This window comes from Schistocerca cancellata, chromosome 5, assembly GCF_023864275.1.
Source record: "Schistocerca cancellata isolate TAMUIC-IGC-003103 chromosome 5, iqSchCanc2.1, whole genome shotgun sequence".
Taxonomy (NCBI): domain Eukaryota; kingdom Metazoa; phylum Arthropoda; class Insecta; order Orthoptera; family Acrididae; genus Schistocerca; species Schistocerca cancellata.
The window spans coordinates 621,858,415-621,876,243 of NC_064630.1; the positions used below are offsets into that span (position 1 = coordinate 621,858,415).

A 17,829-nucleotide genomic window follows, 5' to 3' on the forward strand; every position below is an offset into this window, starting at 1 on the left:
CTTTTTCTTGTGTACATTAATGATCTCTCATTAGTTACACTGCCAGAAGCAGAGTTCGTTTTGTTTGCAGTTGACACAAGTATTGCAATAAATAGTATGTCGAGTGTAGTTCTAGAAAGATCTGCTAATGATATTTTCATGGATATTAATAAATGGTTTAAAGCCAACTCGCTGACATTAAACTTCCAAAAGACTCATTACATGCAATTCAGAACCTGTAAGAGGTTTCCACCCAGCATATGCATAAAGTACGAAGAAGAGCAGATAGAAGAGGTTGACAGTCTTAAATTCCTGGGATTACAACTTGATAATAAATTCAGAAACGCCTTAACAAGTCTGTATTTGCAGTTCGAGTGTTAGCAGACATAGGCGACATAAAAGTGAAAAAGCTTGCATACTTTGCCTAATTTAATTCCATAATGTCATATGGTATAATATTTTGGGGTAACTCTTCAAGTCAAACAAAAGTTTTCAGAGTCCAAAAGCGTAATACGTATTATTTGTGGAGTAAATTCACGGACGTCTTGTAGAAACCTCTTCAAAGAACTGGGTATAATAACTACTGCCTCTCAGTATATTTACTCCTTAATGAAATTTGTCCTAAATAATATATCTCTTTTTTCCTACAAACAGCTCAGTTCATACATACAATACCAGGAACAAAAATGATCTGCACAAGGACTTATAAGCACTTACTTTAGTTCAAAATGGGGTCCACTACTCAGGAACACTCATCTTCAATAATTTGCCAGCAAACATAAAAAATTTAGTTACAAATAAAGATCAGTTTAAAAGGAGCCTGAAAGACTTACTAGTGGCCAACTCCTTCTACTCCATTGACGAATTTTTAAATAGAAACAAATGATGTATTGTATATATCCATACTATTAGTATTGTTATTTCAGCTTAAAAAAAAAAATAGAAAAAAGTGACATGTTCCACATCCACGAGGATCTCCTCAACACGGATCAATGGAATGAAAAACAAATAAGAAAAAATAAAATAAAAAAAGGTAATGCTCTTATTGATTGAGTTATTCACACTATCTGTCTCACAGTTTCAGCCTGCCAGGGCCAACTTTCCAGACTCTTCAGTCCCTCTCTTGAATATCTTCTTAAATTAGAACTTTTGGATGAAAAGCATGTCACAAATAACAGGTCTTTTTTTTTCCAGATGTGTACATCAGTTTCAGAGAGATTAAAACTATATATGCTATATCAGGACTTAAATTTTGTCCTTCACTTACAAATACAAATCTTTTAAAACTGGAGCTATTCAGAAATGTCCCATGGCCAGATTATAAGCTTGTATCTGGTACTAATTCTCTTATTCTCCAAACCATTAATTCCAAAGACAAAAATTTGTACATCTGAGTTGCAGCATTGATAACATTCAGGAATCTGAAATTCATACAAATACAATATTAATCATTTCACAGTACATTTAGAAAAATAATTTTTTGCTTTCTAAAATTCACTTAACACTTGCAGTTAATTCCTAGACATATAAATGTTAGATGCATAGTCATAGGCCTATCTGTATAGCCAAACACATTGTAACACTGCATCTAGGATATGGGAAGGCAAACCATCGATGGATTGAATCCCCTTTGTGCATTAACATACACATCTCACCTCAGATGCATGCTACACAAACATTTAGAAAATATACTCACACTTGAGCCTAGAATGAAAAACAAATAAGAAAAAATAAAATAAAAAAAGGTAATGCTCTTATTGATTGAGTTATTCACACTATCTGTCTCACAGTTTCAGCCTGCCAGGGCCAACTTTCCAGACTCTTCAGTCCCTCTCTTGAATATCTTCTTAAATTAGAACTTTTGGATGAAAAGCATGTCACAAATAACAGGTCTTTTTTTTTCCAGATGTGTACATCAGTTTCAGAGAGATTAAAACTATATATGCTATATCAGGACTTAAATTTTGTCCTTCACTTACAAATACAAATCTTTTAAAACTGGAGCTATTCAGAAATGTCCCATGGCCAGATTATAAGCTTGTATCTGGTACTAATTCTCTTATTCTCCAAACCATTAATTCCAAAGACAAAAATTTGTACATCTGAGTTGCAGCATTGATAACATTCAGGAATCTGAAATTCATACAAATACAATATTAATCATTTCACAGTACATTTAGAAAAATAATTTTTTGCTTTCTAAAATTCACTTAACACTTGCAGTTAATTCCTAGACATATAAATGTTAGATGCATAGTCATAGGCCTATCTGTATAGCCAAACACATTGTAACACTGCATCTAGGATATGGGAAGGCAAACCATCGATGGATTGAATCCCCTTTGTGCATTAACATACACATCTCACCTCAGATGCATGCTACACAAACATTTAGAAAATATACTCACACTTGAGCCTAGATTTAATCTAGACACAGGCAGATGGGAGTACACAGCTTCCGTCCCAGGGGGTTGTGGCCACCTACTACAATTAACATTGCTTCAATCCATGTAACAATGCTGACACAATATAAGAAATGGGAAAAGGCAAAAGAAGAAGGAGGGGTAGTCATGAAGATTCACTTAGTGCCTTGAAATAATAAAGTTGCATGATTAAATTTTTGTTATATTGAGGTGCATGTCTGCCATCTTGGTACACATTGGAATCTCCATATCATAGCTGCAGGAGCGAAAACGAATTAGCTCCGCCCATTGATAAAGTGGAACTGTGCTGTGCCATAGTGTTCTAGCTCTTCTAGTGGCATGCAACAGTAGCGTGGAATTGCATTTTCAGTGTGTACCAGGTCCGTAGACATATACCTGCAAACATCTAAAAATTAATCACATAACTTAATTTCTTGAGGTCTTAATTACAGACTTTGTCACTACCCCTTGTATTGGAAAATGAAAAGAAATTTTAATGACTTAACCATCATAGTACTTGAAGATCAAAATTTATTCTCTGTTAATAATAAAACACATTCACGCATTACACACACACACACACACACACACACACACACACACACACACACACAAGGAAGAAGCTTCATCTCTTATTAGCATAATTTTGAAACAGGACTGCTTAATATAAACTTCTAGTGAGACTGTAATGATTCTGATTAAAATAAAAATTACTATAACTAAGTGTAAAGAAACTGAGAATAAAACAAGATATATTTATGTCCATGATGAAAGTTCAAAGCATACTTTTTTTTAAGTAAGCATCATTTTGAAATAAAAATAAAACAAGTAGACTTTTCTTAACAGTTTTACATGAAAGCCTTTACTGCAATCTACTTTTCTGCATAATTTCCACCAATATTTGATGTGTTTATTTGTTTTTGAAATGCCTCCTCTGACTGAGAATCTTGCCAATTTAGTGCCAAAGGCATGAAAATGGCTGCAATTCATCATCAGATCAGTTAAATCTATTGAGAAAACATTAGGATTGGTGGGATGGTGTGAAAACAGGTGATAGCTTTTAAAGATGAGTGTACAGATGTGCATGATGGGGAATAAAGTAGGAAACCTTCAATCATTATTAACAATTTGGTGCAGAAAATTGGTGAAAAAGTAAGAGAGAACAGATGCTTTAAGATATTGATGTTTGTGATAAGTTTCCTAAGTGACAGGAAGTGTGCTTTATGCAATTTTTGCCTAATCAGGTGGCAGATTTTTATGAGGATATTATTGAGAAGCTGGTTGTACAATACAATAAGTGCCTTAATATTGGCAGGAATCATGTAGAAAAGTAGATTAAAGTACAGGCTCTCTTGTAAAAATAGAACTGCTAAGAAAAGGCCACTTGTTTTACTTTCATTTCAAAATTGAAGTTACCTGAAAAAAATCCTTGTAAAACATTGTTTGAAGTTACCACAGTAAACTCACATTGTCTACTACATTATATCCAGTGAAGATGACTCAGTAATCTATTCTCCTGCATTAATAACACTCAAATGTATTAAAAGACAGTGCAGGAGTAACTTGCTGTGCAAACTGAATGTTTAAGATATCATTATTCTCTATGCATTCACTAGGCTAACTTTGGTTACTTTTTTAAAAAATTCCAGAGCTATGGCAGTATCATTTCTATAAAGAGAAAGACCATATTCAGGAAATTAGTTTCAGTCAACCAGCAATTGGCTGTTATTATTTGTTTTGTGACAATGCGAAATTATTACAGAGTCTGAAATAATTCTTCTTGCTTTGAACCCAACCTGAATCTCAAATAGTTCAAGAAGGTTGTTGATTATTGATTAGGAGTTTGAATAATTGCATACAGATAACTGTATGTAGAGAACTGTAATAGATAATGAACTACATTTAAGTACATGCTGTAATGTACTGTAATTAATATAAACTTACAAACTGACCAATTACACAACCCTTTCTTATTAGATGGTGATGTATGTGTTCCTGTAACTTCTTAATCTTGAAAAGCTCTCCTTGTGAGGGGTGGGGGTTGGGGAGGGGGGAGGGGGACCATAAAAACTGAAATAAAAAAAAATGATTCAGTTACCAGAGACTGGAAATGACTTAATGGAAAAAACTAATGTATGTGGCCAAGTATTCAACATCTCCCACTGTGTGGGAGTATGTAATATTGTTCTACTTCTTTTCATTGACACTGACAACAATTTTGTTACTAAATGTTGGCTGGAAACTTCGAATCACACATAGAGACATATTTAAGAGTGCCTCCATGAGAAAACTTCATTCAGAATTTATCACTATATGAATATTTACATGGGGACCAGATGCACTACCATATGTTTTCTTGGCACATTTTTAATGCTTTTCCAATGCAGAAAAATGTAATGAGCCATATCCAAAAAGGCACAATAGATGGTCAAACATAAGAATTTTGATTATTCATTGTCAAGGGCATGGGTTATTGTAAGCAGTATTTAGTATTCAGTAAAAACATTCTCTCCTTAGAAAATTCCAAAAACACTGTATCCTTATAATCAAAGAAGGCATAAATATCACCCTGCAGCAATGTATCTTCAGAATTTCTGGAGGAGGAATGTTGAAGCAAGGAAGTATTACATCCATAAGGAACCTTTGTTCCCACAGTTTTCTGGTGTGTATAGTAATCTTAGGCAAATGTAAACGGGACAATGATGCTTTGTCAATTACTGCATTTTGTATGTATTACAGAGAGTTTTGTAGACAGAACTCAAAATTTATTTCTATAGTAAACTCAAAATAAACACACACAGTGGGCAACAGATAAGTTTATCAGAAGCTAAGGGAAGCACATCACAATAAGAAAATGTTTTACAGTCTAAATCCAAGCATAAGTGCAGCAGCAGCAGGTATGGGTGAAAACTGAATGCCAAGTCAAACACAGTCCAAGGAATCACACAGTTCTCTATAAAAAGGCACCCTGAGATCACAGTGGAAGAACTGAAGTGGTTTACAGCAGGCTGCGGTCAGATGTTTATCAACCCCGATGACCAGCACATATAATATGCTGCCACCAACATTGAGCTACGTAGCTCCTACTGTTTCTGCTATACGAGGTGCATTCAAGTTCTAAGGCCTCCAATTTTTTTTCTCCGGACTGGAAAGAGATAGAAACATGCGCATTGTTTTAAAATGAGGCCGCGTTCATTGTCAATATGTCCCAGAGATGGCAGCACCATATGGCAGATGCAATTATACCGCCAGCGGCGAGAATGAGAACTGTTTTAAATACTTAAAATGGCGATGTTTTCCTTACTTGAACACCGTGCAATCATTCGTTTTCTGAATTTGCGTGGTGTGAAACCAATTGAAATTCATCGACAGTTGAAGGAGACATGTGGTGATGGAGTTATGGATGTGTCGAAAGTGCGTTCGTGGGTGCGACAGTTTAATGAAGGCAGAACATTGTGTGATAACAAACCGAAACAACCTCGGGCTCGCACAAGCCGGTCTGACGACATGATCGAGAAAGAGGAGAGAATTGTTTTGGGGGATCGCCGAATGACTGTTGAACAGATTGCCTCCAGAGTTGGCATTTCTGTGGGTTCTGTGCACACAATCCTGCATGACGACCTGAAAGTGCGAAAAGTGTCAACCAGGTGGGTGCCACGAATGGTGACGGACGACCACATGGCTGCCCGTGTGGCATGTTGCCAAGCAATGTTGACGTGCAATAACAGCATGAATGGGACTTTCTTATCATTGGTTGTGACAATGGATGAGATGTGGATGCCATTTTTCAATCCAGAAACAAAGCACCAGTCAGCTCAATGGAAGCACACAGATTCACCGCCACCAAAAACATTTCGGGTAACCGCCAGTGCTGAAAAAATGATGGTGTCCATGTTCTGGGACAGCGAGGGCATAATCCTTACCCATTGCGTTCCAAAGGGCACTACGGTAACAGGTGCAGCCTACGAAAATGTTTTGAAGAACAAATTCCTTCCTGCACTGCAACAAAAACGTCCGGGAAGGTCTGCGTGTGTGCTGTTTCACCAAGACAACACACCCGCACCTCAAGCTAACGTTACGCAACAGTTTCTTTGTGATAACAACTCTTAAGTGATTCCTCATGCTCCCTATTCACCTGACCTGGCTCCTAGTGACTTTTGGCTTTTTCCAACAATGAAAGACACATTCACCAGCCGTGCTGCTATTGCCTCAGCAATTTTCCAGTGGTCAAAACAGACTCCTAAATAAGCCTTCGCCGCTGCCATGGAATCATGGCGTCAGCGTTGTGAAAAATGTGTACGTCTGCAGGGCGATTACGTCGAGAAGTAACGCCAGTTTCATCGATTTCGGGTGAGTAGTTAATTAGAAAAAAAATCGGAGGCCTTAGAACTTGAATGCACCTCGTACATCACTGCACATCAGAATCTGACCCTTAAAGCCTCATCTTCCTTTCTTCCTTTGGTAGCAGCTGACTGCCTTCTGCTTTGGGCCATCCTGGAAGGTGGAAGGCACTGGAGGTACTAGCAATAATGAACGATCAAGTTCCCTTAGTGATGGCACTGCCTTAGAGTAGAATGTCATGAGAGCCAGTCACGAGTCATCACAGGAAAGCTGCTGGTTGTCCTGGGGTCTTTGAGGTAACACCAGCTGTAGTGGTCCTTCAAAAGGGTTGATGAGAGCTGGCAGCATTTAGCCCAAATAGCACAGTTGGACCCAGGGTGTTGTAACTGTCTGCATCTAGCAGCCATGATGGGCCACGATGGACCTGCAGATATTACCCGTGTGGTCCAAAACATGTGTGCTCATTCTGGTGTGATGACTGGTATGGTGTAATGTTATTCTCCTCTTACTGCAGTGGAAGGAGGGGTGGGGGGCCCCACAAAAAAACAAAGGAGTGTCCAAAGACAGTAACCTTGAAGCAATTTAGCCAGAATGTGCCCATTCACATGTGTTGTTCTGAGGATGGAATAACAACCTTGCATACTTAATTCTCCTATGTTAAAGAGAAGGATGTCTTTGGAATCTTGAAGTTGATGTTTTTTTTTTTCCAAAATACTGAGAAAGATAGGAAAGTTCCACTGTCAGTAGGGTGGTTGGCCATCCTTATTGCATATAGCGTAGTACTTTGTTGAGAATGGGATCTTGCCTTTCAGCTGTTCCTATCTTCTGAAATGTGATGGGAAAATTCTTCCTGGTTTGTATTATGACAGTCTACTTGGAAGCATAGAGTTTATGGGCTAGTGTACTCTGAACCTGGTCCCATATGCTTTTGAATGAGTTACAGCTTGTGATAATAAATGAAATAATTGAAAATTTGACAACTGTAAAGCACAGAGCTGGAGCCAATCTGCACTACGATTGGTCAGTTTGAATTTTGGTCCAGAAGGGAGAGTAAAGATATTTTGTCAGAAATTAAATGAAATTGGTTCTGATATAAAAACATTTTTAATTCTTGCAAATCTAAACTAATGGCTTGAGGCTCCTTTTTTATTTCAGAATATTATTCTTGTGTTGTTGATCATGTGTTTTGTGCAAAAGCCAAAAGCCCCTCATATGGATATTTATGTGATAAGCTGCCACTGAACCCATGAGTAGAGGTGTAAGGTTGCTAGTCAGGGTCATGGTTTTAGCTTGTTTTGTAGTTTCTGAAATGCCTGTTGACATGCCTTTCTGGCATGAAGAGCTTCAGATTATGAGAACTCTTCATTACTTTGGGTGCAAACTGAGTATAATAACTGATTTTACACAGGAATTGTTACAAGTTCATAAGGCCAGTGGGAGCAGGCAATTTCTCAATTGCTTCATATTCTGTGGCTGGTGTGAAACCTTTCTGGCTTATGATTTACCCTACATGTGTGACAAGAGGTTAATTAAAGGAAGATTTGGAAAGCTTAAATTTAAGGCTGTGCACTGCAAGAGTCTCAGACTTAAACAATGGAAAATCCAGGTTGGAATATCAACAATGTTATGAAAAGGATAGATTGCTACTCATCACAAAGATGACACATTGAGTTGTGGACAGGCGCAACCAGAATGCTGTCACGCACTGAGCTTTTCGCCAAAGACTTCTTCAGAAAAGAAAGCACACACACACACACACACACACACACACACACACACACACACACACACACACATGCGCAAGGAAGCTTACCTCATGCACACATAATAGCTCTCTCTTGTCTGCTGCTGGCTGAAAGACTGGACCTGAACTGCAGTCATAGGGAAGAAATACAGCGAGTCCTGTTGGTCCATGGTATGTGACCCAGGGTGCAATAAATCCAGAAGACCCCATGGCTGGTGCCTGTGCCAAAGTCTCCCACAGACTGCACCTGTTGTCTGGTGTCACCTGGTATGTTGCCAGAGAATCAACAAGGCATCATTGCAAGAAGGAGCAGGTACTGACTTCTTCATCTGGATCCTGAATGTATGCACCAAACGTTCCACCTCTGAGTTAGAAGCTGAGGGTGGTAGTCAGATGCTGGATACCATTGTGAATGCAGAAGTCTTCAGACTCCCTGACTGTTGTAAGATATGAGGGTTCTGGAGATTCGTCAATGGTAACAATGACCTGCAACATGCTATTAGTGTCAGTCAGTGATGTGGAGGACAGCTTGGATACATACAGGAAACTTTGCAAAGCATCAACCACCAACACATGCTGCTCAAAATGGACACACAAAATCGACATGCACCCTGTCCCAAGAGAGCTTCGAGACTGGCCAAGAGGAAGCACAGCAGTGTAGTGCGGTTCTGCATACAGGCTCCACAAGCCTGCATCAGATGTTTGATGTCACGGTCAATCAACCAAGTTATGTGACATCATGCCAATGCATTCATGTGAGTGATACCGCAGTGCGAGGCATGCAACAGCTGGACTATGCGAGATCGCTACACTGAGGAGGTTACCACCTGACAGCTGTACCCCTCCATGGCAAGCCATAGGGCCCATGGGTAATGTTGAGTCAATCACAGAGGATAAAAATGTACATCAGGCCACTCTTGTGCTGTTAACAGAAAATCCTACCAGGTTTATTGCAAAGTATTATCCAACTCAATCAAGAGAGCCTCATGTCCTCCGAACTCCAGATTGAGCCCTATCGAAGCATTTGCATGCTGGGTGGAGGAGCACCCATGAATTTATAACAATAATTACTGAGAAATAGGGCAGCCACAGCTGGTAGTGTGGAATGAGGGCCAAATAAGGAAACTAGCAAAATATGCCTGGTGTTGAGGAGGAACCTTTATTCATACAAGAAAAAGTGAAACTTTTTAACTCCGAAAACAGCAGAATCATAAGCAGTGTCAGCACACAGTGACTCAGTGTGAGGGAAGCCCACATGGAGTACCCGTGTGGCACTGGGGCCTGTTTAACATGCACACCTAACTGTGCCACATGCCTCTTGTCAGAAAGGACAGCCCTTGCTACTGCTGCAAGTTCATGGAATTCAGCAGTCTGGGCAGTGGTGACTAAGAGGAGGTCAACAACCTAGTCTGGACCTCAGGATCAGGTGCTAACCAGACAATTATGTCCTGTATCAGCGAGTCTGCATATGAGGTAGCACATTGGCAGTTATGTGAAAGTTTGTGAAAGGGGAGTTTCTCGGTTTCAGTGGAGAGCTTTTTAAATTTTGCACAGCTTCACATAACCCTGCAGTGCCGGCCATTAACAAGGTGGCTTCAGTGACTGGGTCAACGGTAGATCTTAACTGGCAGTCCAACAAGAACTGGTGCAAGTAATTTTTGCACCTTTCTGTATACTCATCAAAACTTCCAAATAGAATTGGGGGCAATGGGGGTATGGAAGAAAACTGCACAGTGGGTGCATGGTTTACCAACTGCATGACATGGGCATAAGACAGTTCCACATTCTCGTTTAGCAATGCCTGCATCTGATCATGTTGTTCCTGTTCCTTCTGTATGTGCAACTGTTCATGCAAGCATTGCAGAAATGCTGGGTTGATGGTAGCCCAAAATTAACACTGTGAAAAGGGGAGAAAAAAAATAGGAGCATAACACATGTAAGAACATGTTTCAGCACCATCTTAATATCTGCACAGATGTGAAAACACTGCAAAACAACACTATCAGCACAATGTACTGTACTTGTCGACAGTGACTTGACAACAAGCCAGAGAACAGAACTCCATGGGAGGAAATGAAAACTCACTGTATGAGGCAATCTTCAGGAAAGCAGAAAGACTGAAACTGAATAGAGATATGCATACATAGGGATCAGTATAAGACAGGTGTGGGTAGCTGATGACTGAGCACACGGAAATGACATGGGACCAAAGGCAAGGTCTGTGGTGGTTTAACTCAGTGTTAAAACTGGCCCACTTGCTTCCTGTCACCTGCAGGTAAACACTTCCATCAGCAGGTCTGTCCATACAATGCGTTGCATGAGGCCCACATGGCAGTTGCTTACACTAGTTAACTGCACTGCCCATGCTGGCATATCTGCCTCCATTACAATGCTTGTTGGTGGGGATGCTAAATCATTCATTGGAAAATTATTATTAACTGGATGTTTTTTACATGAAAGCTTCTTTCCACAGAAGGAAATGTTAGTGTGTACTTGAATGTTAGTTACATTTGTGAGCTACGTATGATTTTCAACAGAGTTGACATCAAATATATTTTGTAAACATGGAAGTTTGTAATGGAAAGGAAAGTTTCTACTCATCGTATAGTGGAGATCCTGAGTTGCAGATGGGCACAACAAAAAGACTCTCACAAAGCTGTTGGCCATTAAGGCCTTTGTCAACAGTAGACAACACACACACACACACACACACACACACACACACACACACACACACACACACACACTCAGGCAAATGCAACTCAACAACACAACTGCAGTCTCAGGCAACTGAAACCACTCTGTGAGCAGCAGCACCAGTGCATAATGGGAGTGGTGACTTGGTGGGGGAAGGAGAAGGCTGAAGTGAGGAGGGGGAGGGATAATATGGTGAGGGTGAGGGACAGTAAAGTGCTGCAGGTTAAATGGGACAGTGGGCAGGGGAGGGGGGGGGGGGGGAAGTAGCGGAAAAGGAGAGAAGTAAAAAGACTGGGTGTGAAGGTGGAATGATGGCTGTGTAGTGCTGGAATGGGAACAGGGAAGGGGTTGGATGGGTGAGAACAGTGACTAATGAAGGTTGAGGCTAGGAGGGTTATGGGAATGTAGGATGTATTGCCAGGAAAGTTCCCACCTGTGCAATTCAGAAAAGCTGGTGTTCATGGGAAGGATCCGTATGGCACAGGCTGTGAAGCCATCATTGACATGAAAGAGATTATGTTTGGCAGCATGTTCAGCAACAGGGTTGTCCACTTGTTTCTTGGCCACAGTTTGTTGGTGGCCATTCACGCAGACAGAAAGCTTGTTGGTTGTCATGCCTACATAAAATGCAGCACAGTAGTTGCAGCTTTGCTTGTAGATCACATGACTGGTTTCACAGGTAGCCCTGCCTTCGATGGGATGGGTGATGTTTGTGACCGGACTGGAATAGGTGGTGGTGAAAGGATGTATGGGACAGGTCTATTACAGGAGTATGAGACATGCTGTATGGGACTGGGTCTAGGGGTTGTATAAGGATGGATGAGTATATTGTGTAGGTTCAGCAGATGGTGGAATACCACTGTGGGAGGGGTGGGAAGGATAGTGAGCAGGATATTTCTCATTTCAGGGCATGAAAAGAGGTAATCAAAACTCTGGTGGAGAATGTAATTTAGTTGCTCCAGTCCTGGTTGGTACTGAGTTATGAGGGGAATGCTCCTCTGTGACTAGACGGTGGGACTTTGGGAGGTGATGCAAGACTAGAAAGATAAGGCACAGGAGATTTGTTTTCATACAAGGTTGGGAGGATAATTATGGTGAGTGAAGGCTTCTGTGAGACCCTCGGTATATTTTGAGAAGGACTGCTCGTCACTGCAGATGTGACGCCCATGGGTGGCTAGGCTGTACGGGAGGGACTTCTTGGAATGGAAAGAGTGTCAGCTGTCGAAGTGGGAATGTTGCTAGTGGTTAATGGGACTGATGTGGACTGAGGTACTGATGTAGCCATCTTTAGAAGCCTGGTGAAGGTCAACATCTAGGAATGTGGCTTGTTGGGTTGAGTAGGACCAGGTGAAGCAAATGGGGGAGAAGTTGTTGAGGTTCTGGAGGAATGTGGGGAGAGAGTGTCCTCACCTTCGATCCAGATAGCAAAGATGTCATAAATGAATCTGAACCAGATGAGGGGCTTAGGATTCTGAGTTTTTAGGAAGGATTCCTCTAGATGGCCCATGAATAGGTTGGCATAGGATGGTGTCATGCAGGTGCCCATAGCCATACCCTGGATTTGTTAGGTAATGACTTCAAGGGAGAAGTAATTGTAAGTGAGGATATAGTTGCTCATGGTGACTAGGAAGGAGGTTGTTGGTTTGAAATCCATTGGGCATTGGGAAAGGTGGTGTTCAATAGTGGTAAGGCCATGGGCTTTAGGAATGTTTGTGTACACAAGAAACAGGGGGACCACCCTTTTGCTGAACACGCTGCCAGACATGATATCCATCAAGTTAATGACTGCTTCACATCATGTGCCATATGGGCCATTCCCATCAACACCAGCTTTTCTGAATTGCACAGGTGAGAACTTTACCTGCAATACATCCTACATTCCCATAACCCTCCTGGCCTCAGCCTTCCTTAGCCACTGTTCTCACCCGTCCAACCCCTTCCCTCTTCCCATTCCAGCACTACACAGTCATCATTCCACCTTCACACCCAGTCTTTTTTACTTCTCTCCTTTCCTGCTTCCCCCCCCCCCCCCCCCCCCCCCCCCTACTCCCCAGCGCTCCGTCCTGTCTAACTTCCAGCACTTCATTGTACGTGCCACCCCCACCATATTATCCCTCCACCTCCCCACCCCAGCCTCCTCCTTACCCCCACCCAGTTGCCAATCCCATCATGCACTGGTGCTGTTGCTCACAGTGTGGTTTCAGTTGCCTGAGACTGCAGTCATGTGTGCGAGTTGCATTAGTGTGTGTGTGTGTGTGTGTGTGTGTGTGTGTGTGGTCTATTGTTATGAAAGCCTTAATAAAAAATAAACAAAATCGCCAAGACGATTAATTGTGAGAGTCTTCTTGTTGTGCCTATCTGCGACTCAGCATCTCTGCTATATGGTGAGTAGCAACTATCCTTTTCAAAGTATTGTTAATTATTTAATTTTATTGTTCCATTTCACTTCAGAATCAGATAGAGGGTCATACTGAAAAAAATACAAAATGAATTACATCAGACAATTAATTATCTCTTTTGTTTAATGTTATAGACATACATTTGAGGTGAGCCCAGCATTTACACTTGTGGAGAATGCTGTTCTGCAGCACATGTTGAAGATATTTGGATATACCAATGGAGATGGTATCTTTGCTCCAGGTAGTAACTTAATTCAGTTTAAAATGCACCAGAGGAATATGAAGAATCAGTTTATTCTATGAGAAACATATTTGTATACTTCCTTGTCTGTCAGATTTGCAAATGGATTGTGATCTTTGCATCTGCTAGTGTATGTTTAACACACACAATCAGTAGGATGTTGTACTTGTATTCTAATTATGTGAATCATATTCATTTGATTTTCCTGTACTAAGTTTTCTGCGGTTCCCTCATACCAGAGTAGAAGTATGTTCAACTAATTAACTGAAAAAGATGAGTTCTTTCTCCTTTTTGTAATTAGAAATTAGGTGCTGTTAATTAGGTTCTTAAAATAGAACACTTATTTTGCACCCATAATGTTTTATGTAGTGGCTATACTGCTAAGATCTAATTTTATAGTGAACAATTTTTATTATTTTTAAAACTCAACATGGAACAATATAATATTTAGAAAGTGACATCCAGTATCATCATTGGAACGCATTTATATTTGAGAATAGTATTGTATTTAAAAATAACAAGTAAAAGTGATAGTTTGCTGTCCAATATCTTCTTTATGAATGAGAAATGCTTTTGCAATCTCTGAGGGTAGATCCCTTGCAGCAAAATAAAGGAAGTCCATGTTAGGTATGCCCAGAAATGTTTAGTTAATAAATGAAATAACATTTTACAAAGTTCTCAAGTCAGAAATCCGCCCCCATAGCTGAGTGGTCAGTGCGGCGATCTGTCATGCCTAGGGGCCTGGGTTCGATTCCTGGCTGGGTCGGAGATTTTCTCTGCTCAGGGACTGGGTGTTGTGTTGTCCTCATTATCATTTCATCATCATCAGTGGAAGGCAGTGGGAAACCACCACTGGAATCATTTCCCTAGACGCTCATGCAATGGACCTCTCTGACGAGGCTTCCCCCATGACAAGACCTGCTGTATGGCAAAACACAAAGTTTTAAGTTCAAGTCAGAAATTAAAGGTGGATTTTGACTAAGGTCTTCTGCTTGCTATTGCATGTTCATAGATTCATCAGATCATAGACTTTTGCACCCTTTCAAATACCCCTGAACAGTGTCAAATAATTTTTAGGCTTCCATGACTTGTTGATTAGCATCTCTGAATTAGAAATGTCTAATGCATAATTACAATATCTGATGCATAAACCAATTGTTCTAGGATGCCCCAGTGATATTTTAGCATAAGACTGATGTCAAGAGAATGCAGAGGCCATGGAACTAGTCCTCACATACCTCTCCATCTACCATGTTGGATATCACCCATTGAGTCATGGAATTAGTTCTCACATACTTCTCAATCTTTCATGATAGATCTCACCCAAAGTATCTTGAATAATGTGACCAAAACATGGTGGAGATCCATATTCATAAACCTCATACTTCTTCTTATTTGGTAGTGTACATCTTGTAGCAGGTGTGTAAGGATGTTGCGAAGAAAGCTCTTGTGGACACTACCTCTAAGATGTGTTGGGAGAGCATATGGTCCTACCAGAAAATTGTCTATAATCCCAGCTCATTTGCTGATCTTAAAACATTGTTGATGTCTAACCTGAATTATACCATGAGAGATTTCATCAATCAACAAGTGGTAATTGCAAAAAAATTTGCTCTCCCATTGTGGCGTAATGCCATACATCACCCATATAGAAGCAGACAGAGGTTAGCTGCATACAAACTATGACTCGTGGCTTAACTGTAACTGATGTTTTTTCGGGTGAGCCAGCCTGCAGCTTTAGCCTGGAGATGTCACTACCTTAGAGGCAGTGAAATGTGGAATACAATACTGGAAACTGAATTTCACCTTTACCATACATCACATGGAATGAAATCTTATACTTTAATTTGTAGTGTCAGTTGCCAAAGATTGCATTAATATTAGTGTCAGTACATTAGGAAGTATAAAAAATTACTTAAAGCACAGAATTTATAGCTTTCATATTTCAGTAACATTCTGAACAAAGAAGTTTAACAAATATCTAGTTTTTCAGTACCAGGAAAAAACAATTTTCCGTAAAACATATATTTTTACATTTTTTAAAAAAATTTTTGTTGACATTATGTTTTATGTAAAATAATGCCAGTTGCATTTCTCTTAATACTTCAGTGAATGAAGGAATGTGTGTGGTATGAATGTGACATATGAATATTTGGAGTTGTAAGTTACTGTTAGTATTAAACATGTTAACATGGATGTGTATTGAGTGAATAAGTCATGTACAACACGACATTTGTGTGTTATAAACTGCCAGATTACAGTATTTGGGAAACTAGAAATGTACTTCAGTCATTTAAGGAGAGGATTAATTTGACTATTTTAGTTTTTGAAACATATTATTTAATAGGATTGGACTATATGATTTGGCACCGTGATTGGTGCAACAAAGAAAATGCAGGATAGTATAGATCAGTCTCAAACCCTGGTGGATTAAATTTGGATGTCCCAATTGTAAGCTAGCAATTTTGTGTACTTTAGGAAGGAGAGTGTGAGTGCGATCAGCAATAAAAGAGAATTCATTGTGTGAAGCTTATGATGATCAGGCATGTATGCACTGAGCTCTACAACAGTGTTTTAATTTGAGCAATCATGAGATTTAAAAGATGGTGGAGTGTCAGAATGTGTTACTTGTCGAAGGAAAATAATGTTTGTGTAAATTTTGGATTTCTTGTGTGTAAACTGTGGATTTATTTCAAATAGCATTAATTCGTCATTGTGTACTGTGCAGTCATAACTTAGAGCAGATAGTTTGAAGTGAACTTTGCAAAGTATTGAGCCGACATTCTAAACCATAGAAGATCTACATATATTTTCAGTTGCAGGTCAGGGTGGAAACTATTATCTGGCAGCACTTGCACATGATGAAAAGACAACATTCACAAATGTGTACCTCAAGTTTCCATTGTGAAAAAATATATCTGTTGCAGCCAAGACACAGTAAAAGTTAAAGTACACAGTTGTAGCCAGAGGGTCTGGAAGGGTTAAATCATTGTTTATGGTGCTAAAGATCCTTTTTCAGCAGTGATGATAAACCTCAAAAAAGTTTGGACATCTGTCTTCTGTCTGGAAATAAATTTTGGTATAGTTGTGCATCCTTGCATACATTACATTCATGTAGCTATACACAAAAATCATTTTCACCTTCTTATGAAACGAATATTCAGCCTTGGTTGAAATGCTAATTAAATAACTCATTGGTACTCCAGATGTGAAATGCTGCAAACTGTTTAACTTCAGATTGTGTCATGTCTCCATAGTACACACATTGCCTTCAGGGATATAATGATTGCTTCAGCTGACTGATTTGTGTCTACAGCATCACTTGGTCATGAAACAAAATGAATTTCATTATTGTTTACAAACTATTGGTTTTGAGTTTTTACTTTGAAACACACTGAATTTGAACTTCAGTTAACATTTTATTTTTATTTATTTATTTATTTCTTACACCATGGATCCAACTGTGAGAATTTCACATGGATGTAGGGTGTGTCAATTTTTACATTGTCAATGACAAGTACTTATACACTATGTTTACAAGTAAAGATTAGAAAGTTACATAACACAATGTGATGAAATGAGAAACCTTAGGCGTACAGATTACAAAGTATAAAACATAGTAAATTAAGTATGAAAAGGTCATTAACCCAGAGAGTTAAATATAAGCAGTTAACACTAAAAGTGTTACATATGTGACAAGAATGTTAAACTCACATATTTGAGGTTGATGTTTTCGTCATTGGCAGAATTAAACATCACACTCGCAACATCTAATTGTTCAGTAGGCTTATATGATAACAGTTTGCTGCACTTATTGTTAGTATTTGCCAAAAATAATGTTAATACAGGTTAATGAGCTTTTGAATGGATCGTTTACTTAGGGTTAGGTAAATGATAAAAAATAATACTTTCTTCCAAATTTCTTCTTTTTTCAAAAGTAATTATCATTTTTTCAATGTTGAGGATGTATTTTCTTGCATTCTGTAAATCCTGTTTTAAGTACTC

General features: G+C 39.4%; 1 protein-coding gene across 1 annotated transcript in view; it reads left to right on the forward strand.

Moving 5' to 3' along the window:
- LOC126188567 (acidic amino acid decarboxylase GADL1) overlaps positions 1 to 17,829 on the forward strand; it is a 188,544-nt gene that overhangs the window by 73,026 nt on the left and 97,689 nt on the right. The window contains exon 3 of the mRNA XM_049930168.1: positions 13,718 to 13,824. Coding sequence (XP_049786125.1) covers positions 13,718 to 13,824 — 107 coding nt within the window. The remainder of the gene's footprint in view (positions 1 to 13,717; positions 13,825 to 17,829) is intronic.